This window comes from Lonchura striata, chromosome 2 (genome assembly GCF_050655825.1).
Source record: "Lonchura striata isolate lonStrDom1 chromosome 2, ASM5065582v1, whole genome shotgun sequence".
Taxonomy (NCBI): Eukaryota; Metazoa; Chordata; class Aves; order Passeriformes; family Estrildidae; genus Lonchura; species Lonchura striata.
The window spans coordinates 49,203,126-49,229,778 of NC_140704.1; the positions used below are offsets into that span (position 1 = coordinate 49,203,126).

General features: G+C 41.7%; 2 protein-coding genes across 34 annotated transcripts in view; one reads left to right on the forward strand and one right to left on the reverse strand.

The window, feature by feature from the left end:
- Positions 1-54: 54 nt before the first annotated feature.
- On the reverse strand, positions 55-25,363 carry LOC144248912 (uncharacterized). Of its 3 annotated transcripts, XR_013342087.2 has the most exons (4): positions 17,781-18,281; positions 15,190-15,328; positions 4,741-4,890; positions 55-294 (listed from the first exon to the last, which is right to left on the reverse strand). XR_013342087.2 is itself a non-coding variant. In XM_085573404.1 (3 exons), the coding sequence occupies exon 1, from the start codon at positions 25,361-25,363 to the stop codon at positions 24,017-24,019; it is 1,347 nt and encodes a 448-aa protein (XP_085429530.1). In that variant the 3' UTR covers positions 55-294; positions 4,741-4,890; positions 18,301-24,016. The 3 variants fall into 3 exon arrangements, 1 of the variants encoding a protein (XP_085429530.1); XR_014953294.1 differs by lacking the exon at positions 15,190-15,328; XM_085573404.1 differs by lacking the exons at positions 15,190-15,328; positions 17,781-18,281 and adding an exon at positions 18,301-25,363.
- The window catches only part of CLASP2 (cytoplasmic linker associated protein 2), a 139,216-nt gene continuing 137,909 nt past the window's right edge, over positions 25,347-26,653 (forward strand). For 30 of the 31 annotated variants that reach the window (XM_021553196.4, XM_021553203.4, XM_085573352.1 and 27 more), the window contains exon 1: positions 25,347-25,541. In XM_021553196.4, the coding sequence (XP_021408871.1) occupies positions 25,347-25,541 (195 nt within the window). The remainder of the gene's footprint in view (positions 25,542-26,653) is intronic. The other variant, XM_085573366.1, reaches the window with a different exon arrangement.

A 26,653-nucleotide genomic window follows, 5' to 3' on the forward strand; every position in this document is an offset into this window, starting at 1 on the left:
CGCGGAAGGCGGGCTCGCCGGGCGTCTAAACTTCACGCTATTTACACATATTAAGAAACAAAGGCATCAGCGTTTACTGGTTCTAAATTGAATGACTTTCTTATTAATTAGCACTCAAGTTCATATTTGCGGGTTGTATCTGTCGCTTGTGGTGCTTATTAACCCACAGGCGCGGTTCTCCCCTCCATTTAAGTGTGGGACCTGATGAGTTCTGCCGTCTTCACTCGTGGTGCCTCTTGTCCCGATAGATCGTTTTGGGATTGTCTTCTCTTATTCTCAAAACGAAAGGTTAGCCTAGTGTGCAGACAGACGGAACGACAGGATGGTTAGGTTTGGAAGGGAAAGCATCTAGTCCAACACTCATGCCAAGGCAGGGTCACCTAGAGTAGGTGACTTAGGAATATGTCCAGGTGGGTTTGGAATGTCTCCAGAGGGGACACTCCATGACTGTCCTGGGCAGCCTGTTCCAGTACTCTGCCACCCTGAATGTGAAGTTCTTCCTCCTGTTGATGTGAAACTTCTTGTGTTTTAGTTTTCATCCGTTGCTCCTCACCCTGTTGTGGGGCACCACCGAAAAGAGTTTGGCAGCATATGATGCTCACAATGCAATTACTTAATCATACCTGTTCTGCTACAGCTACTGATTAACAATTTAAAAAAAGGTTCAAAATTTAATTCAAACCTTGAGGGACTCAAATCTCGATGGGCTCAATATCATTCCCCCCTCTAAGACTATCTAAGACTATGAGATGCAGGGTTCAGTATGCCTGGGACAGCTGCCGGAGGAGAGAAGGGCACAGTGCTCCCTCCCCAGATAAACTCCTGGCTGTCAGCGCGTCAAGTGGGACTCCAGGAAGGCAGTGACCTCAAGCACTCGAGATGTGACTGCGGAGCTTGGTTGTGGCAAGGGAAAACCTCAGCAGCTGGGAACACAAGCTGCGACATGGCAGTGACAATGGTGGCCTTGAGAAAAGTGGTGAAGCAGTCAGGCATGTAATGCCTCACCGGGTCCTGTTCTCAACTCACCCTAGGGGTTGGTGCCTGAAAGTGAAAAGTGGCTTCTCTGTAGCAAAAGTTGCAAATGTCTCAATTGGCAGAAAAATGAACAGATTCTTGTGTTGTGTTAGTCATAGATCAGCTGTTCACATCACGCCTGCTTTCTGCTGACTCAGCCCAGCATGGCTCACACAAGTGAAACAGGCACTCAGCCTGCCAGGCTGGCTGGTCCAGGGACCAAAAGGGAGTATTCAGCCCTTGTGCTCATCTCCCCTGCCGCGCTCCCGCCCCAAATCCCTTTTCTCTCAGCCCCGGCTAGCTCTTGTGGGGCGAGGGCGGGCGATGGAGGCACCCTCCGCCGCTCTCAGCTGGGGTTTGGAGAGTGCCTTTGTGGGTTCCGGGCAGCGCTAGCAAGCCTCGCGGTGGTAAATGAAGAGCGGATCCTGCTGGGGGCTAAGTCCGAGTTTATTGTAGCCCAACGGGGCCAAATATCCTAGAACGGTGCCAGCCAACAGGAACAAGCACAAGGTGCTTGCACTGGCTTATAAACTGTAAGGGAGGGGTATCCAACGACCAATGGGGATAGGGATAGGGGGTGGCTCCGGGATGGGGGGATATGGTGGGGTCCAATGGGGGAAGGATATGGGGGGAGCCCCAGGTCCTCGCCCAATCACCCGGTGCCCTGAGTAGAAGCTTCTGGATGGATGGGAAGGGGCACCGAGTGATAGACAAGGCACCCGGGGGGGGTAAAATGCCTCTTTCAGGGTGATGGATAGATACTGGGAAGGCGGGAAGGGCGGACAAGGCGGGAAAACTGGGGATAAACCAAGTTGCACACGGGGGTACAAAGGAATAAACCAATACATAATACAGGGATAATAAAACATATACATAACGCAACTCCACACTCCCCGTTTCTTCTGTCCCTTGTTCCAGACAGCTAAGTCTCCAAGCCTGATATTTTCATAAGCCGCCAGGTGGTGACACCATAAAAGGAATGGTAAAAGTGCTTTTAAAATTACATATTTGTTCTCATGTAGCAGACCACGAGTTTTGCTGTAAAGCAGAAGATCACTCCATACTGAAATTATTCTGTACTAAGTACAGTCTGTCATCTCATGAATGTCTGAAGTGGAGTGGCTTAAGAGGAAAAGGTAGAGCCTGGGAAATCAGTCTTAACCACTCCTGTTACCACTGGGAGGGGCAGCTTGTCCAGTATTAAACGTTCCTGAATGTGATCCAAAGATGCTGTGGCAACAGCAGCCAGGCCTGCACAGGCATAAGGAAGGGGGTGATGGAGTTGTCCTCATTCTGCTGATTCCAGTCACCTTCAGTGGGGCCCAAGTGGGTATCCTTTGGAGCTCTGCCAGATTGCTTCTGCTACAAACTTTGCTGTAGTCACAAAATGTGACTATATGTTATATAGTCTCTAATTTATATATAGTCATACAACTTATGTTAACAGTTTCTAGCACCCATGCACTGAGTAAATCCCCAGCTCAATCAAAACCAAGTTGCAATTGACTTGATTTTACATTTAAAAAAGATATTTTTATCCTACAATGAATACAAAAATTAGGCAATCATGCCATACTCATATCTGGGTGCATTAATTCCTCAGTGCTTGTTTTCCCTCAAGGCTTTATTGCCCACATTTACTTGTGAGCATTTTGGTCTCTTAGCTTGAGTTAGCCTTGCACTGGGCACATTTCCTGTTCAGTGAAAATCTCCTCCCTCATAATCTCACATTCTGATCAGTCTTAAGATATACTCCTAACTCTGGGCAGTTTCCAATATCAAGACCTTCATAGTTAGCCTACACATCATTACATGCCTGCTTATATATGGAAGATGGAAGCCATCAATACCTTCCAGCGTAACACTCATAAACACAGAAAGGGTGTGAACAGGGAAGGGCAAAAACTGCAGCTATGAGATCACAGTTCTACTTTAGAGCCCCAGTGACCTTTAGATGGCTGTTGCTTAATGAAGAGAATGACTGGGACTTTGCATTTCTGAACGTCCATCAACACAGCAGAGGAACTTTTTACTTTGTCTTAAAACAAGTTTCCAGAACTTCAAACAAATAATTTGCTTCTTTCCCACAGAGCTCTTAATAAATCAGTACTCCTGAAGGCTTTATCCTGATTATTACAATTACATTGTTATAAGTAGTAATGACTTGTCTCCTTGTTACCTATGTCTAGCCAAGTACAATTTCCCAATTTAAAGATGAGGAAGCCACAGTCAGTTTTTATCAGTAGAGGGGGCATAATCTACATCCTCTGACTCAGAGTCCTGTGCTTTAAACAACAGACCATACTTCCTTCTTCAACAGATTTATGATAGTATCTAAGGGAACCACTTTAACACAGGTTCCCCTAAAATGTTTGAACTCATGCAGCATAAACACATTATAGCCACATTTAAGTGTTACCATGGTCACTGATTCCATTTTAGTGTGGGCATTAGATGTCCCCAGCTTTCCTCTTTTTCCTTAATAACCATTTTTATGCTGTAGAGTTTGATCATGCTGCCTTATTCATAGCGTATGAATTGCCCTGTAGCAATTGCGCTAATTGGCAAAGAGATGCTATAGCAAACAAATCAAAATTCAGAAGAGAAAGTGATAAGTTGCTAATTTAATTTAATTTGATGGTCCTCTTGCCTAAAGTTTTACTTTATCACTCAGATCCAATCCCATTTTAACACTCATAACATCATCTTTTGGTGAGATAGAGTAAGGACTAAGCATTTTATCACCATTATCTTTTGACCATGAGTTTCAGGAGTGGTTATCATCATATACCAAAATGAGGGAATGCAGAAAAAAATGTATCTATCTGATTTGATCTGGCTAACCCATATAGTTTTACTATCCATTTAGAAGAAATTGTAAAAATATTATGGCCTATGAATTAATTTTCTTCTTAGCAACCCATAATCAAAAGCATGAGGAAAACTTCCTATTATTTCCTTCAAATTTGACACTCCTTTAATCTTTGTTTCAAAATTTAGAGGCATTATTAATTCTAATTTCCTCATTTTTAATTTGTGCTTATGAAAGTTTTGTATTCCTCATATGTGAGGAGGGACTTGTACCAGGAGATACATTCATTGATAGCGAGCTCAGGTGGGCAGGGCCGTGCTTATCTGTGGGCTTGTAGAGCTGCAATCACAAGAATGCTCAGTATGTCATCCTACCCCTGTTCCGATGCTAAATAAGAAAAACACATCCTCAGTCTACATTCCAGAAGTGATACAAGTCAGGATAAAGAAGTGAGAGGCTGGAGAAGTGGGAAAACATGTCTAAGTCAATACTGTTGGAGCACTTAGTGTAATTGTAGCAATTACAACCAAGTTGCCTTTCAGCCACAAGCTAAAGATAGTGACTGTATCTGATTTTTGCTTAACGAGAGGGTGCTGGCAGAATGGTCTAGAATGAGAAGAGCATCACATTCTTAATGCCTCAGAAAAGAACATTGAAGATGTTTATAGAAAGTTATTTGCCAGGCCTGGAAAATGTTGACCTAGGTAAATAATTTTACCTGCTGCATTTCTCAGCATGAGCTGGTGATGTGCACTTGCAACACAGAAAGCCAACCTCATCTTGAGCTGCATCAAAACCAGCCTCAAGCTGGCAAGGCAAGGGAGGGAATTCTGACCCCCTACTCTTCTCTGGTGAGACCCCACCTGGAGTGCTGCATCCAGCTATGAGGCTCCCAAAATAAGAAAGTCATGTACCTGTTGGAGCAAATCCAGAGGAGACCACAAAGATGATGAGAAGGCTGGAGCACCTCTCCTATGAAGACAGGCTGAGAGAGTTGGTTAATTCATCCTGGAGAAGAAAAGGCTTCACGGAGACCTTAGAGCACTCTTGGTACCTAAAGGGGGCTACAAGAGAGATGGAGAAGGACATTCAACAAGGGCAGAGAGTGATAGTACAAGGGGTAATAGCTTTAAACTGACAGAGATATATATGCTGACAATATAGAGAGTAGGTTTAGATTAAATATTAGGAAAAAATTCTTTATGTGTGATGAGACATTAGAACAGGTTGCCCAGAGAAGCTGTGGATGCACCATCCCTGGCAGCGTTCAAGGTCAGGTTGAACAGGGCTTTGTGCAGCCTGGTCTTGTGGAACGTGTCCTGGTTCATGACAGGGGACTAGAACTAGATCAGTTTTAAGGTCCCTTCCAACCCAAACTGTTATATGATTCCATGATGATTGTAGATGAACTAGAGCCAAGCAAACAGGGATACAACCAGCATTTTCAATATTTGTAATATTTTCTTGTAAATGCTTACAAGAATATTAGCCATTAGGTCAACTACAGCACAGCCTAGAATTTTCCTCAAGTCTCAGCAGGATTTAGAAATATTCTATATTGCTTATCCCATAATGATAGAGCCTGTGCTTGTTAATCATATACCACAGAAACAAAAAAACAGATCTTCACTTTCTCACATAATGGTTTGTAGTAGTGGGCCTTCATATTAAGCACCATGGCATTGCTAGTGTGTTTTCATATATCCTATTAAAAATGTTATTCTTTTTACTGCTTAGACTATTCATATCAATGTAGTTCTAGAAGATTTACAAAGCAGAAGAGTTTGTGGAACACAATGGCAGCTTCTAGTTCAGTAGGAAATAGCTGAAATGCTGTTAAAACATGTTTCCCAAAAGCTGAAGATCATAATTAGTTCAAGATCTCTGAATACAAATATGAAATGTTTTTTCACAATGTATTGCATAAAACTGCTTTTAATTAGCTATGTTACCGTAGTACTGTATGTTAGCATGTGGTCATGCTCTACCTCCAGATACACAAGAGCGAATGATTACAGAGGTAATTGTCCTGAAAGAAAGCAAACCATAAATACGCAGTGCTATAGATTTACTGATACAAGTCAGGTGAGTAGAAGGCCCCAAAATGGCCAGTTCTACTCTGAATGCGAGCATTTGTGAGGATATAAGTTTACACCCTGTTTCCCATCTATTGGTAATGGGACAACGATGCATAAGAAGAAGTGGACTTAATACAGAATATCAGTGTAATTTAATTCTGGGCAGATTATACTGATTACAGCTATTTACTGAAACATTGTGTATAAGTTTATGAAAAATCCAGAGTCATGCATGAATGACTATAACTTATAATTTATTTAACTTATATTTTGGCATGAAAAATCTGTAATCAACAGATTTAATTGCAAGGTTTGTGGTGGGCTGTTAGAAAAAAGTTCAGAGCCTTCTAGGTTGGCTGGGGCTTTCAGCAACCGGTTCTAGTGGAAGGTGTCCCTGCCTATGTCAGGGGTCTTGGAACAAGATGATCTTTAAGGTCTCTTCCAACCCAAACCATTCTAGGACTCTATAATTCTGAGTTTGTTGAGATGAAGAAAACGTTTGCTCTACTTTTGTTCAGTGTTGAACCACTAATATTACTTACTAAATCATTAATTCTACTTTACATACATAAATTATGGAGTTTTAAACTATTTTTACCCTTAAGAATGGAAAACAAAGGACCTGCTATATTGCATTAAAAGAAGTTGAAAAATCAAACATCTGCTTTTTGTGATAATGGAATAAATTTTCCCTTACTCTGCACTTATTCTTGCTATGAACATTTCCTTGAAGTGTCATAGGATTTCAGAAGTCCCAAAAGGAGATGGGTAGTGTTCTAATGTTATCACATCTTTAATTAAATGTTTAAAGAAGAAAGGATTAATGACCTTGAAACAGAAGAGTTTTGCAATATAGCCTTCCCCTAACTATGCTGTGTTTTATTTCCTCTAATTTTAAAATAATAAATGTCTGAACCTAAGTATGTGATTCTTTATTCATTCTGGAAGAGGGAAGGATTTTTTTTTGTTTTACAAAGTGCTCTTACAAGCTTTGATTAAGCTAGCCATTAAGAGCTGAAAGTCACAAAGTTTTCACTTAAATTCTGTATTAGAATATATATAAATAATGCAAACATCAATAGTGGAAAATAGCAAAATAGTTTAAAGATACTTGGGTAACTTTGAATCTCTTAATTATTGCATATTAGGGTATACCTAAAGTAACAGCTTCAGTTTATTCACTTTAAAACATTGCTTGCTTTATTTAAAGCATTGTATTTAATATTTTATAAAGAATTTTGTTCAACTATGTCATCCATTCAATCCAAGTACTTTTTGAACCAAAGGACAGCGTAGCCTTCAAAGATGAAGAAATTAATATTTGTCCTTTGTTGGTATTTTACAATATATAATTAAATTTTTATTAGCTTTGTCTGTATATTCAATGCAAGAAAAACACCTTTCCCTGTTTATTACACTACAATTACAAGGCTTGGCTTGAAAACTGTATAATTGTATACAGTTTTTTTTATACAGTATTGTATGCTTGAAAACTTGTATAATTTAAACACTGCTAGGTATACTACACTGAAGATATGGAAGAAATTAAACTGGGTTTAATTTTGGAAGATACTTTCTATGTCATCATTGATGTAGCAGATACTTTCATTGTGTTTTCTATTCTGAAATAGCTTATAAAATATTCAAATAGAAACAATTTTACTTAGTTTGCAAGATGTCTGGATGGAGGTAGGGAATTAAGTAGTCAGTCATTATGCAGAATAATGCTTGCTAGTAGAGAGACATCATTTCTTGCTACATGGAACAAGCAGGACAATAAAAAAGATCCCAACAGAAGTACCTCAACTTGGTAAATTTCCCTAAAAGACACTGCTGAAATTCTGTTCTGTCATTTAACTGATGCCTTGTATAGCAAGAGAGATTCACACCACTAAGTAATCCTCTCTATTGGCAGTGAAGTTTTTATTTTCAGCATCTTAGATGGGAAAGTTTCTGTTCAATTATCTAGAACTCCTTTACTACACAAAACAGTGGGTTTTGAGAAGACAGTAAAATAAACTTTTTCCCTCTTATGCGCTCTGTGCTTGTGCTCCAATGGAGATAATCATGTGTGGGGTGGGAAGCATCTGTCCTTTGGTTGAAGGTGTGTGCCTCTACTCCTGTGCCTGTAGCAGTGGCTGCCCAAAGAGGCAGCTCATCTCTTCGGTCACTGCCAGGTGATTTGCCACCTACTCACTAATCCAGATTCGGAATGTGCTCTTCCCACTCATTAAAGGGTGTGAGGAGTTTTGAACCAAGGTGAACGGAAAGCCAGACATACTTTTGAGCACGCTTGTGTGGGTCAATCATCCATATATCCCCATCTGAGCATATTGCCGCTGTCACTGTGCATGTGGAATCTATTCTGTGAAAGCACCTTGCAGCCAGGAGAAGGAATTTGACATTCTGCTCTGGACAGAACAGAATCACTCTGCTGGAAGGTACCAGGAGATGACAACATGGGCCAAGGCCTAATTTTAGGTTCAAGGGTGATGACGAGCATGTAAGGAGGAAAGCAAGGATGTGATTTAAAAGCTGTCAATTCAAAGTTTCTCCTTCTAATGTGAGAATTGAATGAATCATTCCCCAGGACCATAGTCCAGGAAGCACAGCTGTGGTCCTTATTCTCTGGAAACAACACACTCCAGTCTGAGACCTTACAAAAAATTGGAAGATCAAACATAGAATGGAAGACCCTGAGCTCAGTGTTTTTTCATGGTCCATACAGGGATGAGTTTATGACTTTTCCTATTTTAAGACACCTCCTTAACATACATACTGATGGGTTTACAAAGAGCCACATCTAATAACTTCATGTCCTGCTGCTACACATGCCAAATATAATGAATAGCAACAAAGTGCCTGTGTTAAATAATGTGACAAATGCCAGTACACAGACAGCTCTTTTGAAAAAATTTGGTTTGACCACAAAAATCTGGGGATAAAGAAAGGGCAACAGGATTTACTGACCACACTGTCAGAGGATTCCTCCTAAAAATACTTGCTTCGCAATGTTCAAAGGAGAAATTACAGACAGACTTGTACTAGTGCAATCTACAAAAAAATAAGATGCAAAAAATGTTGTTTAGTCTGCTATTTCATTCTTCTCCTGACTGTATAGAAATGTATGTGGGGAAACCAGGCAACAAAACACAGCATTAGTAGTGTGATTTTAAACAAAAAATGGAAGGAAAGAATGAGTTGATGAATGAAATTTTCACAATACTTGCCTTTTTCTAATTTTTTTTTACATGAGGGGAGATAACTGTGGCTCACATTGTTTCTCATTGTTGTAGGACATCCGCAGGGCCTCCCATTGTCTGACTCAGACATTAAAGAGGAGAGTTTGAGAGACACTGGATGAGCCAGTTTGACGGTATGACACCGCACTTCAGTCAACACCTTTGTAAAAGTTACATAAATCAGGGCAGATTTCAGTGTACCATTTGTCATATATGATTCATCCTGGCATAAAGTAGCTGGACAGGGTTTGACTAATGCTAGTATGTAAGCCTTACACTAAGGAATATATTATGCAAATTATATTTTAGAAGCTCATGAGTTTATCCCTAATATTTACTTCATGGATTCCCTCTGCAGGTCCAGAAAGTTCTTGGTGTCACAAACACAGACTGAAATTTTTGTAATGAGTTCCTTAAGTAGAATTTCCTTCTGTAGAATCCAACATTCAGCTGATTTGTACATGCAATTTTCATTCAGGCTGATGTATAAACTACAGTGTTGCATTCCTTTCAATTAGGCCTAGGTAGGCCTAGGTACTTAGCACTGTTTCCTCTCCTCTCAGATACATATGTCAGGTGGTGACATACACAAATAAGATAATTCAAGGAATATGAGATTGATTACTCCTACTTCCAATATTATGTTTAAATGAATGCTGAATCACTATCCACTCTCTTGCAAGCACTGACAAGGCTTATCAGCAGTTATTTTGACAATCAGCTGGCATTACCTCCAACTTACTTAGCTAGGAATTTGACTATGACTAGGCAGAAGGACATTAAATTGCCCTTGGAATCACTCTAGGATAGTAAGTAAATTTCACAAAGTCAAAATCAAAGGCTAACCAATTCTCTACAGGTACAATCCTTCATGGTTCTGTAACTGTGATAACACCAGATGTGCATGTGTCTGTCTACTTTCAGGCTTCTGGTCTTGTGTATCCTTTCTGTACCCCTCTGTCTACATGCACGTATAGCATCTGCTTCCTCCACTTTTCACAGGCTTCAAAGAATGTACTTTGGATTGGTTAGCTGGATGTGAGTCACCATAGCTGGTCAATTCATTTTCCCATGGTGTGTTTTGTTCCACCTCATGCATGTCAGTTTTTCCATTTTGATCTTACCAGTATTACCTGCTTGGCATGGTAATACTTTTATCAGTGCCTGTTTGCAGGGATGAAGCAGCTAAAGAATTTTTGCTCTACCATGCAGATGATTCAATATGACTTTTCATTCAATACACCTAGTGTTTATATGCTAATTCTTTAAATATTACATTTTATTGACCAGAAATGTATGCAGTGATTCAATGGTATCTTTCTTCTTCTGTATAAAACTCATATATAAGGTCTAAATACATGCACATCAAAGTAAATGCCAAAAAAACCAGCTGAGTAAGAGATGAGAAATTTTACTTGAGATATATTATTTGTTAAGAGCAAAGGTAAAAACTGAAGATGAAAATTTAAGGCTCACCAACATTTTTTTCAGGAGTGCTATAGTTGCACCCAGTCATCTCCACTCTTGGGCTGTGACAGTTTGCTGACACCGTATTTTATCACTGACAAACAAAAAGGTTGCATCAGCTCATTTCCTCTCCTGTGCCCTCCCTTGCTCACATGGAACAATAAACCATATTTGAGAATGGCATATTAACCAGATTATATGCATGGAAATGTATAAATTAAGAATGGCTACTCTATAGGAAATAGGAAAGGGGATACTGTAAAGAATAGAGGGCTGTAGGCAATTATTGGAAGCTGACGTGACGACACAATACTTTCAAAAAAATGGTTTAGGGTGTCTTGATGGGAGGATGAGTGTTAAAATTTAGAGCTTTTGGATGTTCAATGAGGGACATAAGGAGCATGGTTTTACTTGCCATAATACCTAATAAATAAGCATAGATGTATGCAAGAGTCTTTGCAAAATTTAGGAACACTTTGTTAAGTTAGATAATAATTGAAGCAATTATATATTAATAGACCTATCATAAACATACCAGAGAAGTTATTTGCCAGAAGATAAGTAAATGCTAGACCCAGCAAGAGAACCAGGGGTTTCTTTTGCAGTAGAATTTTTTACCATATTGTGGACATTAGCTGTCCCTGACTTTCCTTTTCTACTTTTCTTCACATTCTACCTGTGCCAGAAGAGGTCTTCCAAAAATTAAAAAAAAAAGAAAGAAAAGAAATTGCAAGACTGGTAATATTTGCTAAAGATCTTTCCATGTTTGAGCCAGCATGAGAGCTGTCTGGGGTGTGGCCAGAATGTTCTTCAGTACCTGTCATGCAGAAAGCTGAGAAGTCCTATGGGAAACACAGCAATTATGGTACAAGTTAGGGCAACTCTTAGGGTAGCTGGAATTTTTCCAGGAACCAAACTGGCCTGTGGCAACTTTGGAATGGAGATAAATAGCTATTCCTTCCATTTGTTTTCTGCTCTATACTACACCTGAAGGGAACTAAGCTGTCTGACACTGCCTCACTTCTGCAGTGTTCTCAATATTACGGTGCTGCAGAGGAAGGACACAAGTGCATGAAATAGTGCACAAACAAACAAACAAAAAAAAAATTCTGTCTAAAGCACCATATAACTGTAAAGAGCTAACAGATGAAAATAGGTGGAAATGCACAAGGTCACTTATTTAATGTGCAGTGCAGAGATTCCTGAGATAGCCCCAGCAGAAGTACTCAGAGCAAAAGCCTCTAGAAGCACTGCAAGCCAGTTAGCTCTGCATCACAGCACAGAGGCAGCTGTCACATCATTGTCACTGTACAACACACAACGTTGTCACCATCAAAGGGAAGAATGCTCTTTTCTCCTTCTAACTTAAAAACTACTTTTTAGGAAGGAATGAAAAAAATTTTAAAAATAATTTCCATGGGAATCACGTTTCTACCATTACCCCCAGCTTTGCCTAAATAAATAGGGAATACTGATAAAAATGATAGGGAGCTCATTTTCTTCTAGCCACAAGATAAAGCTAAAAGTAATAATATTCATGCCATGGTTTTGACTTATTTCCCAAGAGGAGTAGTGTATCTCTTGAATCTACTACCAGCTGCAAATGCCATGCTGATAAAATTAATCTCTCAGAGCGAAAAGATTACACTGTACAAAGCTGCTGTGTAATTTAATATTGGATTTTCTCCTTGTTGCAGGATTAGCTCTCTTTTTATGATTACTGACACATAAAATAAAGAACTAAAATTAAGTCAGATTTTATCATATAATGGACATTTATCAGAGTGGGAGAAGAACAGGGTTCATAAAACCAGCAGCTAGTTAGTGGCTATGGAAAGAAAGTAAATCTGCAATTAAACTATAGTGGTGGTACATTAAATAGGAGTGAGTAATGGTAGCTGAACTTAATTACAGCTGGAAATATTTGAAGTAGCTGGAACAATTTTATACTGAAACTATATGAAGTGCTTTGGCTTGATTGCTCTCAGAAGGCCCATTGCTGTACAACCCTTCAGGCAAAACATCTGCTGAGATCTATATGCTTATAAGGAGAGATTACAGACACATTTTAAAGCTGATAAAGATTGGATTCGAGCAACAATTATATAGTTATTGCCCTGTTCTGTGAAATATAATTTGAATCATCTTTCCTCTTTGTGGAAAAATATTGTTTGGATAAGCCATTCACATGGACTACTGGACACAGTTATGGCTCAGGGAAACTTATTGTGATAATTGTGTTCTTGGCTTTTCATGTAACAGCCATGTCTCAGCATGGAAGGTAGAGTATATTTAAAGCTAATATTTCTGACAGAGGTTTTTTGATCTCAGTGTATTTCCATACTAGACTGTACACTGCCTGAGGCCAGAACCCCTGACTGTACATCATCAATTATTTATGCACACTCTGAGGCAGGGAGGACAACCTCAGCAAGGCAGCAGAGGATGCTCCCCACTTGTCCAACAGTGCATGCGCGGGGGAGGTTGGCCCTGCTGCAAGGACAGCGACAGGGCCACACCACAGCCTGCACCACCAGCGCCCACCTTCACCTGCCACACGCTTCTTCAGGTGTCCTTGCAGCACAGGTGGGCTATTGAGCTGTCCTGTTTGCTAGGCTGGCTACATGGCAAGAAGGCACAGGAGAGGAGGTCACGCTCCAGCTCCAGAAGGTCCAAGTGCTTGGTGACTGTTGGAGCCAAAGTCTGCCCTGCACCTACAGTGACGAGCACAAAGCAATGTTGGTAGCAGACAAATACAGCCACAGCAGCTATATATGTTTTCACTTTGGCCTTCACCTGCAGCTGCAGATCTTCCTCCAGCAATGCCAGCTGAACACCAGACCCTGGGATGCCAAGCCCTGCCTAGCAAGACTCTGGAGCTGACTGTGACAGGCTCTGGCTACAACTTATGCTAATGAGAACAGGAAAAGTATTTTGTATTGAACAACATTCCTTGAATAAAGCTCCTGGCCTGGCCAGGAATATGGTCACATAGCCATACAAATACTGTTCTTCCTGCAACACTGCCTTGAAGGCAGCTTTTGGTCTGCATCTTGAAACATGCATCTTGAAACTCATCAGGTTTCACAAATGTGCACTCAAAAATGCTTTCAAAGCCAAAAGGTCTGATTTCTCTTTCTGATATAAGAGCATATACATAGCATATCCCTATGTATGGACATCCCTGTAGGCATGCTGCAGCCAGCAGTGTGAACATGGATAGAGTAACATCAAATGGAGTATACACATAGCCAGAGTATCTGCTTCATTCCCTAGGCTCAAGTTAGCACTTCTTGAAGCAGCCTCAAGATATCGATTACATTGCATCAAAGAAGGAGAATGTTGCTGGTCTAATCTGACCCTGTGAATCCCGGAGAGCACAGTCATCGTGGAACTCCCAGGATCCCAGGGAAAAGAAAGTAGTGCTACAAAATGTGAGAAATGTCTGAAGTTTTCTAAAAGTATTTTCTGTTAGCAAAATCTGATTGATTAAAGTGTTTGCTTGAAGAAGTAAGGTGGATGATTGGAAAACAATTTAACCATATATGCTTAAAAAAAATAAGGTTGGGAGAAGAAAACATTTTCTGTTTAAGTATGCCTCATTTTTTTTTTTTTCAAGTATACATATAACTGGATGCTAGTTTTGAAAATTTCAACATTCCCCAGGATTGCTTTCATAAATATGAGGAATTGTAGGCATTGCCAAGATGTGCTTCATTCCTATTTTTGGGCATACTTCAGAAGTTCATACTTGAGCAACTCACTGCACTCAAGGGATGTTCTGCTTAGGTAAGAACTGACATTAAGCCTCATCATAACAGGATTTTCTGGATTTTTGAATCTCAATGAAAGTCTGCAGCTAAAGTTTTGAAACTAGTCCTTAGACTTCAAATGGGTCTACAGCAAAGCCACAGAGATGAATAAAAGTGAATTGTAGGTGAAAAATCAGATTTTATGTTGAAATTTTAGATGTTGTCATTCAGGTCCATCTCAAATCCACAGTTTGGATGGACTGGTTCTATTGCTCTTACTCCTCCTTTGCCATGTACCTTTGTGACAGAAATGGGATAGAAGTTCTACATTCAAATGTTTAAAGCATTTAAGGCAAAAGAACATTGCCACTTTCATACACATAAAGAAATATGTATTTTACACTTCAGAAAATAAGAGAGTATATACAGAGCTAAGAAACTACTCTATTTTAATTGCAAGCAAGAAGTCAGAGACCACAAATTGCCATTAAATCCACAGTATGAGGATCCTTGAGTGCATTCCCTCAGCACAGGGCTGACTGACTGCCTGTGCTGGAAGCCAGCACTGATGTGGTATAGCTGCACAAGCTTGGATGGCCTGGCTGTGAAAAGCCGATGGGTGAGAAAGAGCTGTGAGAAGCCCCTTTGGAGGCCTCCATGCTTCACTTGGGAGCAATGCTTCAGCTCTATCTGTTGCCCTCAGCAGAGGTACATGGTGTGCCCAAGTCAGACACCTGTCTTGACCTGGAACCTGCTTTGTGACCAGTGTGGCAGCCCGCAGCTGCTGGCTGACCCTGGCACTGCCAGGGGACAGCTCTGCTCACCTTGCTCCAGCACAGGGCTCAGTGGGACCCCTACTCCAGCTTGCCCAGCTGGTGGCTTTCCTTCCCTTACAAAGAGCCTGCTCTGGCTGCACTTCTTGCTGCAGTGATCCCTGTGCCATTCACAGGATTTGGCATGAACCTGCAAGAGAATCCATCTGCCTGATACCAAGATCCTTGAATAAAAGTTACATTGTCAAGACCTAAGAACAAAGAACATTGTTTTATTAAAAAACCCACAAGCTACTAAACTGGTCACTAAATGGATATTATTTTAGTAGAGGTTGCACAGTTTTTTCCTTCCAAAAGGCTCTGGCTGTAGATTGTCATTTAAACTAGTTTAAAATGAGCCAAAATGTTTAATGTAAGCAGGTATCTAAACTGAACAAACTAAAAGTCTGGTTATAGATGACTTTTTTAGCTAGTCACCCTCACTTCTATACATTCTTGATTTGCTATGAGTGTCTCGTATGACAACTATTAGAGTCAACACAGGGCATGGTTCAGACATCCACTGCAAAGATAGGTGTGTACCATGCTGGGGGTGGTAGGGCTGTCCCTCTGCTGTCATATGCTTGCCCACTTATGCACAGGGTGTATGTTCTGGAAAATCCATAGCACAGGGTATGTTTGTGTGCAGAAACACTTGTAGGCAGAAATTTTGATTTCAATAGGAATTTACTACTAAATAGGCTAGTTATTGTCTTTAAATGCTGGCAATGAATACAAGAATGTCTCTACGATGACTCATGCAATATTGAAAAAAAAAAAGCAAATTCATAATTGAGACATCACAGACATCATCATTACTCAGTCAAACACAGATTAAAAAGAGTCCACTGTACTGCCACAAATTTGCATGATATTACTTGGGATTTTATATTTTGAAAAAGCTATAGTGTTTCCTATATTGTAACATTTTTATTGATTCATCTTTAGTGAAATAGCCCCCAAGACCTGTGCAGTGTGGATAACTGAGTTCTCTCAGTGGAAAAATAGAGCCTCTAAAAGGGGAACAAACCCCCTATTCATAATCTGACTCCAAGAAATTTTGTTTCTTCAAAGTGCCTGTGTTTCCAATCTGTACATTCACTTCTCTAACCATTTCCCTTCTAGAATGTAGAAATGATAAAGTACCTACTTTTTAATAAAATATCAATAAACTGACACCTAAGCATTGGCTTATGGAAGTTCTATCTGCAACGTAATAGATTAGGGCAAATGAATATCAAATTCCTTATATGGGTTTGTAGAAAGGTATCCGCTAACAGCAAGTAATTTAAAATCATAGCATCATTTAGGATGGAAAAGAATGTTAAGATCATCAAGTGCAATCATTAACTCAGCACTGTCAAGTTCACTACTAAAATTAGTGGCTATAGGATTTATTTGGAAGTTAACGGAAAATCTACATAGGTTCAATAAATGCCAAAGAAAAGTTTGGAGGCTGCTATGAATAATTATTTGAAACACAGTGGGTTTATAATTAAGTTTGTGCATATATGTTTATATAACAATTTCTCTTTTAAGTTCTAACAATTATACTACATTTTAACAATTACACTACAGTTTAAGAAAATTTTTCTATTACTTTAAGTAATTATTACTTATTTCCACATGCTTTCTTTAAGAGATCCCATCCATACACATCACATCAGTACTTCATCCTTTATGCAAATAAACAAACAACAACAACAAAAAAAAAAAATCAAGAGAAATCCCTGATACTGGTCAGTCTTAGGAACTGAATCCAGCCTTATTTTTCAAAAATTGTGTGATTTTGAGCTGCTTGGACTCATGCGGTTTTGTTACTTGTGTCCCAGTTAGATAACCTTTAGAAGTGATTACAAGCTCTATTTTCTTGACAGGGCGATCTATTTATTGATCATTAATATACCACGAATTCAAGTACTTGTAATTTAAACAGTTCAATTCAGAACCCACGTACACAAAAGCAATCTTCCTGTCTTTCCCCTTAATCTGCCTCACTTTTCCTACTATTTTACTCAACTTCCATTGCTATTATTTTCAGAGCTGCATTTACAGCTATTTATCTCATTCAAATATTCGTTCTAAAGTGTATAATTTTACATATAATTTTATTTTTTTTTTTTTTCTCCCACCTAGCGGATTTGTACAGGCTATCACTTTAGCCGTAGGAAAACAGGGAGAATTGGTGCACTCTGTGCATCCTTGGAAGCAGCCCTCGCTCACACGGCCAAAAGGCTGTGACTCAGCATCTCTCGCAGCAGACACAAAGAGCCGGCTGCAGCGGCCCCAGCGCCGTGTGCGAGGGTTTGCAGAGCTTGTGGCTTTGGCCCGTGATGCAGAATGGGTGACAGTTCTGAGCCAAAAATTAATTTAATAAAAACACACCCTTCTACACAGATCCATAACAGTGGGTATTTGGTCAAAGCTGCTGATGGCCCTAGGAAGTACAGTCTGTTTTAAACAGCAGGCTCGGCAGCACCAGATACAAGAGACCCTAAACTATTCTAGAGAAGAACAGTAATTTACTCTTTTCAGGGAAAAAAAAAAAAAAAAAAAAAAAATTCATGACAATTTTTTCCCATAAAATACAGATGAATACTTACATTTCTTCCATATGTATACTCATTCAAATAAATTCCCCCCAAAATAAAAAAATTATATTTGCATCCATACAAAACAGTAGGTTTCTATGTGAGAAGGGCGGAGAGCCAAAAAAAAAAAAAAAAAAAAAAAAAAGAAAAGAAAAGATCTGCAACAACTGCAAGCTTGGCTCCTCTCTTCTGCTGCACAGCGTTATCAATAATAGATATGGCAGGCAAAGTTCCAGCCTCATGCCTTCGGTCGGGAATACTTGGTCGGGAATCTCCTCAGAGGAGAGTTCACCACGTGAGGGAGCTCTCAAGCAGCCAGACAACTTCAGCAAATTCCAGCGGAAAAACACGCCAGAATCAGGCAACAGCCAAAAAAATTCCGTCTGCCTAATCCCAACATGTAAATCCCTACAATTCTTTATGGAAAATAAGCAATTTTAAACTATATGTATATAAATGCATCTGTATGCGTTAAACCACATGTATGTTCAGAAAATGTTACCATTTGAGAAAGACCCCTGCAATTTCTTACCTGAGAAAACCTTCCTTGGATCAATACTGCTGATGTAGGAGTTCCATGAGTAGTTAATTGCTGCTGAGTCTGTCCTATTTATAGAAGGACTTGCATTACAGAAATAAAACCAAGCCCAACTAGAGACCAACGAATGAAATATATGTGTGTCTCTCTTCCCCTTTGCATTCCCATGCAGTGAGAAGTGTGCTGCTTTGTGTAAAGGGGGGCAGAGTCTGGCATTGCACTAGTGCTACTAGGATGAGTATCGCTGTTCTGCCTGGTTTGGAGAGTTGTTTCCATGTAAAGAGAAAGATTCCATTCTGCCTTTTTTTTCATAATCTTCAGTGCATTCACTGTATTGCAATCTTCCTGCAGATAATGAAAATACCATGATTTGTTTTGCAAGAACAGAGATTTTGCCATTCCAAGGCCAAAATGCACCCAGCTACATGTCCCTTGATACTGCTCTGCAGTACACTGCGTGCTCACCAGCTTTTAATTTTCAGGTCAGATGACACAAGTAGTTTGGATCTTCTTCTCGTTCTTTCATGCTGCTGTTACAAAGAGTAGCATTACAATACAAAGGTAATTGCATCTACATTGAAATAGTTCTCACAGGTAATTTAACTATAAGTTTAATTTATTAAGTTTAAAAATTTAGAAAATTTTATATCAATAGATCATTGCATTCCAGATTTTTTCCAACATGACATAAAATCATTATACAGCAATTAAGGTCTTACACAGACCACTGGCATACTATATTCCTCCACAGAAATTTAAAGATAGAAAATCCTAATTGATAAAAGTCTAGCAAATAACCTGCTGCACAAAACAAATACAAACCTTTGCTTGGCAAACTACAGTCAAATTCTTCTATTCAAAAATCTTCTAAAGACAAGTATCTCTGTTGCTGTGTAAAAAAGGCATAAAGGATGCTAAATTATGCACCAGTGCTTTGATTAACTATATAAGGCATGGTAGACAAACATAATGAAAGAGAGGTTGTCACTTACATGTTAACTCTTGACACTATTTTTTTATTACCTGTAATTTTAATTTGTTCTTCTTTCTCTGTATCACATGAATCAAGAATATTAGCAAATTACTCATAAAAGATTTATCAAGGTGAAGTATCTAACTGCAGTGTCTACATATTTGTTAAAACATATTTGACAATAAGGAACAAATTAATGCCTTGGAGTAATCCAGTAATCAGGCATCAGACTGATCTCCCCTCATACCCCATTTTTGTGATCAAATTAACTTCATAGGTACAGGAAAAATACCAGACTACTAGTTTCAGCTCCTGACTGTTTTATAAATAAGCATAGGAAAGCAATCTCTATTAAATATGTCATTTCAAGAACATTCATGGCACAAGCCTAAATGTAGCTGAGTTCACCAAGCACATTTTTAATAGTTACATCTGATTTCATCTTTTAAGACCTTGTGAGAAAAATGGGCAAATCTTCAACTAGCTTGGTACATATATTGCAACATCATCATCAGAACATTCCTTCATTAATTTTTTATTTATATTCAAAAGATATTTATTACTTCCTTATTCTGATATTGTTAATCTCAGAGGGAGGAATTCAAATGATACTTTAAAGTTATCAACAGTGATAAATTCAGCTTGAAAGGATACACATCATCCTTTTGCAATGAATGACAGAAAAGATGCAAAATAAATACCTATACAACATAGATAACAAAGTCTGCCACATTTCTGCTTAAAATAGCACAGTCTTTTACCTCTTGACAGCATTAAGAAGACTCTCAGTGTACTGACCTCTGACTTATAAAAACATAAAAGCCTATGGTTCTTCCAGAAGACATTAAAAGGTGGTACATAACTGAAGGACACTACATCCAAGACACAATCTGAACATTTGATTCAAGTCACCCAGAGTGGAACATGTTACAGAAGTGCTGACCCAACTCCTGGGGAATCCAACAGGAAGGACAACTTTCTCATAGATTTCTTCAGTGCCAACCTAGGCTACATCAAGTGTAATTTATGGGAACTTTCTCAGTGACTCATATTTAAATTCACTCTATTTTTATTATTATGGCCATATTTGCTATTTGTGATGAAGAGAACTTTTTATCAGAGGCTTTTTAGGGGATTTTTATGGTTCTTTCAGCAATGGGATCACATCCTCTGTGTGGGAAGGGCTTCTTAGAAGGGGAAGTCAGTCTTTGGAAGTAGCTTTTCTGCAGCAGTGACTGACAGGCCTGCTACAGGAGATCGATAACCAGGTTGCATGAGCTCTGAGCCTCTTAAGGCTTTACTGCTAGCAAAGGAAGTAGGGTAGAGCAGAGCCTAAAGCAGGCTACATGCTTTCTTATCATCCAAAGGAATAAAGAACACGGCATCCTCCCTTCCCAGCCCACTGGTACGATTCTCGCCTTTCTCAGAATAGGATAATACGTGTGAGAATTGTGCAGTGCTCCCGGATGGGCTGGGGGTGTAGAAACAGGTTTGGTGTGCAATTCAGGTTGGAAATGCGCCTCACTGGATTAGTGTCATTTACCTCAGCTCCTGCTGTAATTGCTCTGGTTGCTAGCAAGTCACATTGAGAAGACTGAAGGAAATTTTGATTCTGCATTCAATTACAGGGCTTAATGGCTCTACAAAATATTATGCGTTGTACGAATACACAAGAGTAGTGGATTTATGCTCACATGCTTGCATATCAAAAAGATTGCATTCCAAAGGAAGGAATCTCCTTAACTGAGAATAAGAAGCTTTAAAAGATCTTTGGCTTGAATGAAAATGCCTTCTTTTTGGAGCCTAGCCCACATCCCTAGGTATAAAGTCCACTAGGACTCTGTGAGAACATCTACAATGAAACCATATCCTTTCTCCAAGCTGAGAGACTCTTCTGGATTCAGTGTTGGAGTGCTACTCCTGACTTGCTAAAAAAAGAAAATAAACATCCAGAAGTTCTATTTGCCAAATCCAAAAGGTATTTGTTTGCAGAGGAAAATGTCTTGATACCACGCAAAAAAAAAAAAAAAAAAAAAAAAAATTCCTCTCAGTGCTAGCTTTCAAATGAAATCGCCTTAGTTTTAGCAAAGCACCTCAGGAATAAAAAGGCTACCCATTTTCTGCTGTTATATTAAGAACAGTACATCAAAACAGTTTATTTATAATAAATATTGTATAAAGGCAATAATTTTCTGCTGTGGTTTTTAAGAAAACACTTATTACGTGAAATGGGAAAAAAAAGAAAGGCCACATAGCCCAGCATGACTTTCTGCCCTTAGCATAGCTTTGCAATGCCGTCTTTGAGTTGACAAAATAGTTTTGATATTTCAAGTGCATGTCTTATTATACTTTACCCTTCCCCTCAGTTTCAATGCTAGTCACAGCAACTGGATTACCTAATCAGTGTATTTGTTTTGAATTGAGAGAATTTCAAAAACATAGCGCCACGAGCTTTACCCCCTCTTTTTCTTAGGATTTTCTTTCTTCAGAGATTGAGCTTAACTTGGACTGTAATGAAAAGTGAATTTTATATAACTTGGGGTATTTTTCCAGATAGTTTGGACAAGGACAGAAATTGTTTACAGTTGTTAATGCTCCAAGAGTCCAGTACTGTCTTAGTTCTTTTCTATTTAGCCAATATTATTAGGTCAAGAATTACTTTTAAAACTTCCATAGCAAGATACTTGTTTTTTAAACATACAACACCAGTGAATCAAATTCTAGTGCACTGATAAAAAATATTGCAATCCACTTTTATTTTTCTGAAATTTATTCTTTCACTTCCAGAAGCTTCTTGGGTCCCATTTTCCTAGAAAAGCAACCTGTAATTCCATATCTTTGTAAGCGGCAGTGCACACACAAGACAAGAACTATTCAACTCCATCAAAAATTCCTTTTATTTTTTATAAGTGCACAGGGAAATCCATTGCGAAAACATGATGAGCAGTTCATAATTTTCTTGTACATTATGATAACAAATGCAAAATAAATACATACATTTCTGTTTTAAAGGCATCTTTAATCTTTTTAACCATACTCATTATTGCAATGGCTAGGCATTGATGAAACATGGGATCCTCAATTTGCTGCATCTCACCAAAATCAGCAAAAGGCAGCTTGTTGTTTTGCCTCCCACCATGCCTGTGGATGGGTTGTTGTTTTTTTTTCCAGATCAATGGGACAGAAGGAAAGTGGAGAATTCCTGAGAAAGGGATTTGTGAGAAGCAGACAAGTAGGAACACTGTAGCACCAATTTAGTTTGGTTTACACTGCTGTGAAGCAGCAATTTGCAGGTGTGGTTCCTCAGTCTAAATCCAGCAGCCAAATTAAGGGAGTATCTCGCTTTCCTGCAGGTTCCCTCTTCCCCAGTGTAAGGACTAACAAGGCAAGCAAGACAGCCAGACTCTGCTGTCTTGAAACTAAGCTGAGCTTTCATAACACAAAGGCTCTCTTTCCCATCCATCTTCTAGGTCTCTGCTTCCACTTTACCTGCTCCAACTCTGGTACTTGCTTAACCCCAGAGTGAGAAAATTTAGGAATCTGAATCAGCAAAAAGCTAGTTTTGTGATTTTAAAAAAGGAAAAAAATGAATAAAAATATTATCTTTCTGAACCGTTTGAGTGAAGATAAATAAAAACTAGCTCTGGCATAAGAAAGGGAAGAATTGTATACACTACAGCAGGGAATAAAAGCACTGCCTGTATCAGCAGTGGCCTCCAGTTTAGCATAAGGTGAACCCTCCCAATATCAGAGGGGCAGGAGGCCAACATCATTGTCCACTGTCACTGATGGAGGTTGTTACACTTCCCATCTTCTGAGTCCCACACTTCTGCCTGTAGGACCTGCCTGTAGCCCAGCTCACTGACACCAGCTCTGTCATTTAGCCCATTAAGTCAATCCAAGTGGTCAGTGTGTGCAGGGTCTGGGCATGGGGGATAAGACAGGGGCCAAATGGAGCAGCTAGGGTGGGAGAAGGGAAGAGTGACCTCCTGTGCTTTCGCTGCATGTGAAAACCATTATCATACTTCAGAAGCCTCAGAGGACAGTGCAGAGGGCTGGAGAGGACACAACTGCCTTTCCCACCATCAAGAGGACTTATACCAGTTCAAACCGGCCCTGAAACAACACCTAAAGTCACAGCCCCTCACTTAAGGGTCTCCGTTTTAAATCAAGTGGATTCCCGGCCGTCTGCATGTGGGTCAACCATGCTGGGGCTTTACTTGGGAAATTGCCATCCATTAACTTCTTTGTGCAGTTCTGGGCTTCTCAGCACAAGAAACACAAGGAGATACTGGAGACAGCCCAGCAGAGAGCCACAAAGATGATTAGGGGTCTGGAGCATCTCTTAAGAGGAGTGACTGCAGGTGCTGGGCCTGTTTAGTCTAGAGAAGAGAAGACTGAACGAGGATCTCATTAATGCAGATAAATATCTCTAAGGCAGGTGCCAAGACAATGATGCTGGACTCTTTTTTGGTGGTGCCCAGCAACAGGAGAAGGAGCAAGGGCCATAAATTAAAACAATAGCCATAAAATAAACACAAGAAGTTTCACCTCAGCATGAGGAAGAACTTGTTTATGCTGAAGGAGCCCTGTACCAGGCTGCCCAGGGAGTTCATGGAGTCTCCCTCTCTGGAAACATTCAAAACCCATCTGGATGCGTGCCTGTGTTACCTGCTTTAGGTGATCCTGCCTTGGCATGGGGTTGGACTAGATGATCTCCAGAGGTCCTATCCAACCCTAACTGTGGTTCAGTAACTCTGTGTAAGTAACAGCACAGAAAGTCTGGTCGGTTATGCTGGATTTATGGAATAGCACTGAGCACCCAGGCTTGCGCAACTCTGAATTTAATAATCCGTGTCTCTCTGGAGTGTTGTTGCACTCCGGATAAGGAACCCGATTTTGCGCACAGCAACTCCTCAGAGCCAACCACACAGGGAATACTGGGATGGCTCTACGGTGATCTCCCCAGCTTACACCTGGGCACTGAGCAAGGCGGGAGGGGTTACAGGGCATCCTCGGGCAAAGCTCGGAAGGGGAGAGAGGAAGGGAGGAGAACACCCAAGCATCCCAATCACCTTTGATACCTGTGCCCCTGTTCTTCCAGCAGTTTTCCTTTCTCCCCAAGGGCGCCGGACCGGCACCGCGGCGATCAGCGGGATGGAGGGCGCATGCGCCTCCCAGTGCCCCGGACACGACCCGCAGGGGTCCCAGGGGAGCGCGCACTGCCCGTCCTCTGCCTGCCCTCCCGTCCATCCGTCCGTCCGTCCGTCCGTCCCGCGGCAGCGGGAGGCGGGCCCGCGCTGCCGGGGAAGCGGGAGCCGCGGCGGGAGGCGGGCCCGCGCGGCCACGCCCGGTGTGTCCGCCTGGCGCCGGCCGGGGCGGCAGCGGCGGGAGGCGCAACTTGCACGGGACGGAGGCGGCGCTGCCGCCGCAGAGCCCGGCGGGGGACGGCGCGGCGGAGCGTGAGCGGCTCTCTGGAGGACTCGCCCGGCCCGGCTCCGCTCCAGGTGGAGGGGAGCGGGCGGCGCTGAGACCCGCCGGGAACAAAGTTTGGGAACCGCCCCGCGGGCGAGCAGGAGAGGCCGGAGGCCGCGGCGTCAGGAGCATGAGAAGTCCGCCGCGGCCTCGCCGGTGCCCGTGAGAGGCGGCCCGCAGATCTCTCCTCGGGCGGGAGAAGGCAAAGCGAGCGGGGGCGGCAGCACCTCCCCGGGGGGACCCCGAGCCCCTCCAGCCGCAGCGCCTGTTCTCCAGCTCTATTTCCCGTTCCCCGGCGGGGGAAGAGGAGGGGCGGCGGCGGGAGCCCTGTCGGGATCCCTCGGGACGGCGCGGGGGCGGCTGGAAAGCCCTGCGCAGGGGTGAGCGGCTCCCACCGCGCCGCGTCCCCTTCCCGGCGGGGCTTCCCCTGCGGGGTGCGAGTGCGCATGGGGGCGGCGGGCGCGGAGCCGGGAGCGGCTCCATGAGCGCGGCAGGCCTGTCCGCGCCCCCGCCGCCCGCCCTGCCCTGCCCGCGCTTCCGACCCTGAGGCCCTCGGCTCGCCCACGAAAAAACTTCTCCGCAGCGTCCGGAGATGGAGCCTGCCGGCATGGATTATTTCTGCGAGCAGGTACAGCAGAAGGACGTGGGCCGCAGGATGCAGGTCGGCCAAGAGCTGCTGGAGTACCTGGGCGACCCGGCGAGGTCCCCCGATCTGGAGCAGGACCAGCAGCGCCTTGACAAAGTGATCGACGAATTAACAGCGTGGGTTAACTCCAGTAATTTTAAGGTAAGGCTGCTCGGCGGGGCTCGGAACGGGAAGACCATGATTCATCATGGTAGGGAGGTAGAGAGCCCCAGGTTACTTTTTTAATCAGGTAAGAGCAGAAGTAAAACTGTATTTGTGCCGGTTTTATCCCTCCCCGCACAAAGGGAAATTCCGAAATTTTGGAAGGGTGGTTAATGTTTTATTAGTTATATCCGTCTGTCTTTAAAGAAGCAGTAACAGGGGTTTCTGTTTTGCCTTTGTCGTTGGCTAGGTGGTGTTTTGGTTTGGTTTTGGTTTAGATTTGAGGGCATAATGTTCACAACGCACCTCACCCATCCCCCCGCAACTATATTACCCACTCGGATTGTGTTTTTTACTCAGAAACAAGATAGCTGATGATTATTTTTATTATTTTTTTCTGGCTACCTCTTCCATTCCTTGGTCTCTGCACTTGGGTGTAATGTTTCGTGGGGTTGCCATCGTTTTCTGCAGGCCGTAAAGAGTGCTGCTCCACCGGGTTTGTATCACGCTGTGCGTATTTTAGACGATTTAAGGAATAATTGGCTTCTTGGGGTTCCCACTGTAAGTTTAAAGTTGTTTATATCGTCTTTAGGTGACTTTCCCGTACCTGGGAAGTTATACGGTATCCTCACGGCGGCCCGATGATGACTCACGTTTCGCTTTTTCCTGTGTGCGTGTGTCTTTTAGATGGAGCCACGGGAAAAGAGCGATCACTCCCTCCCACAGCGTTAACACTTGCGAGTTGTTCTGACGTCGGTCAGCCGACAAGGCGATTGACAGCGTAGTTTTAATGCCAAGGACAATCGTGTTCGCCTTGGCGATTTTTAAAATTTTATTTATTTATTTTGCATTTTCCCCTCCCCGCGGTGCGCGGTGTGCGCGGCGCGGCAGGTCCGCGGTGCCGCCGCCGGGAGGCGCTGCCGGGCCGCGCTGCGCCCGGGGCTCCCGGCCGGCCAGCTCCGCCCTGCCCTCCTGGCGTGATCGGCTCGCACTTTGGACCTTTAAACTCGCTGCAGTGAGCTTGTTCTCGCTTTTTTCCTATTTTTTTAGACGCAGGAGGAGGGCGCAGAGTAACCTCCAAGGGCCCTACGTTCCTGAAATAGATATATTTT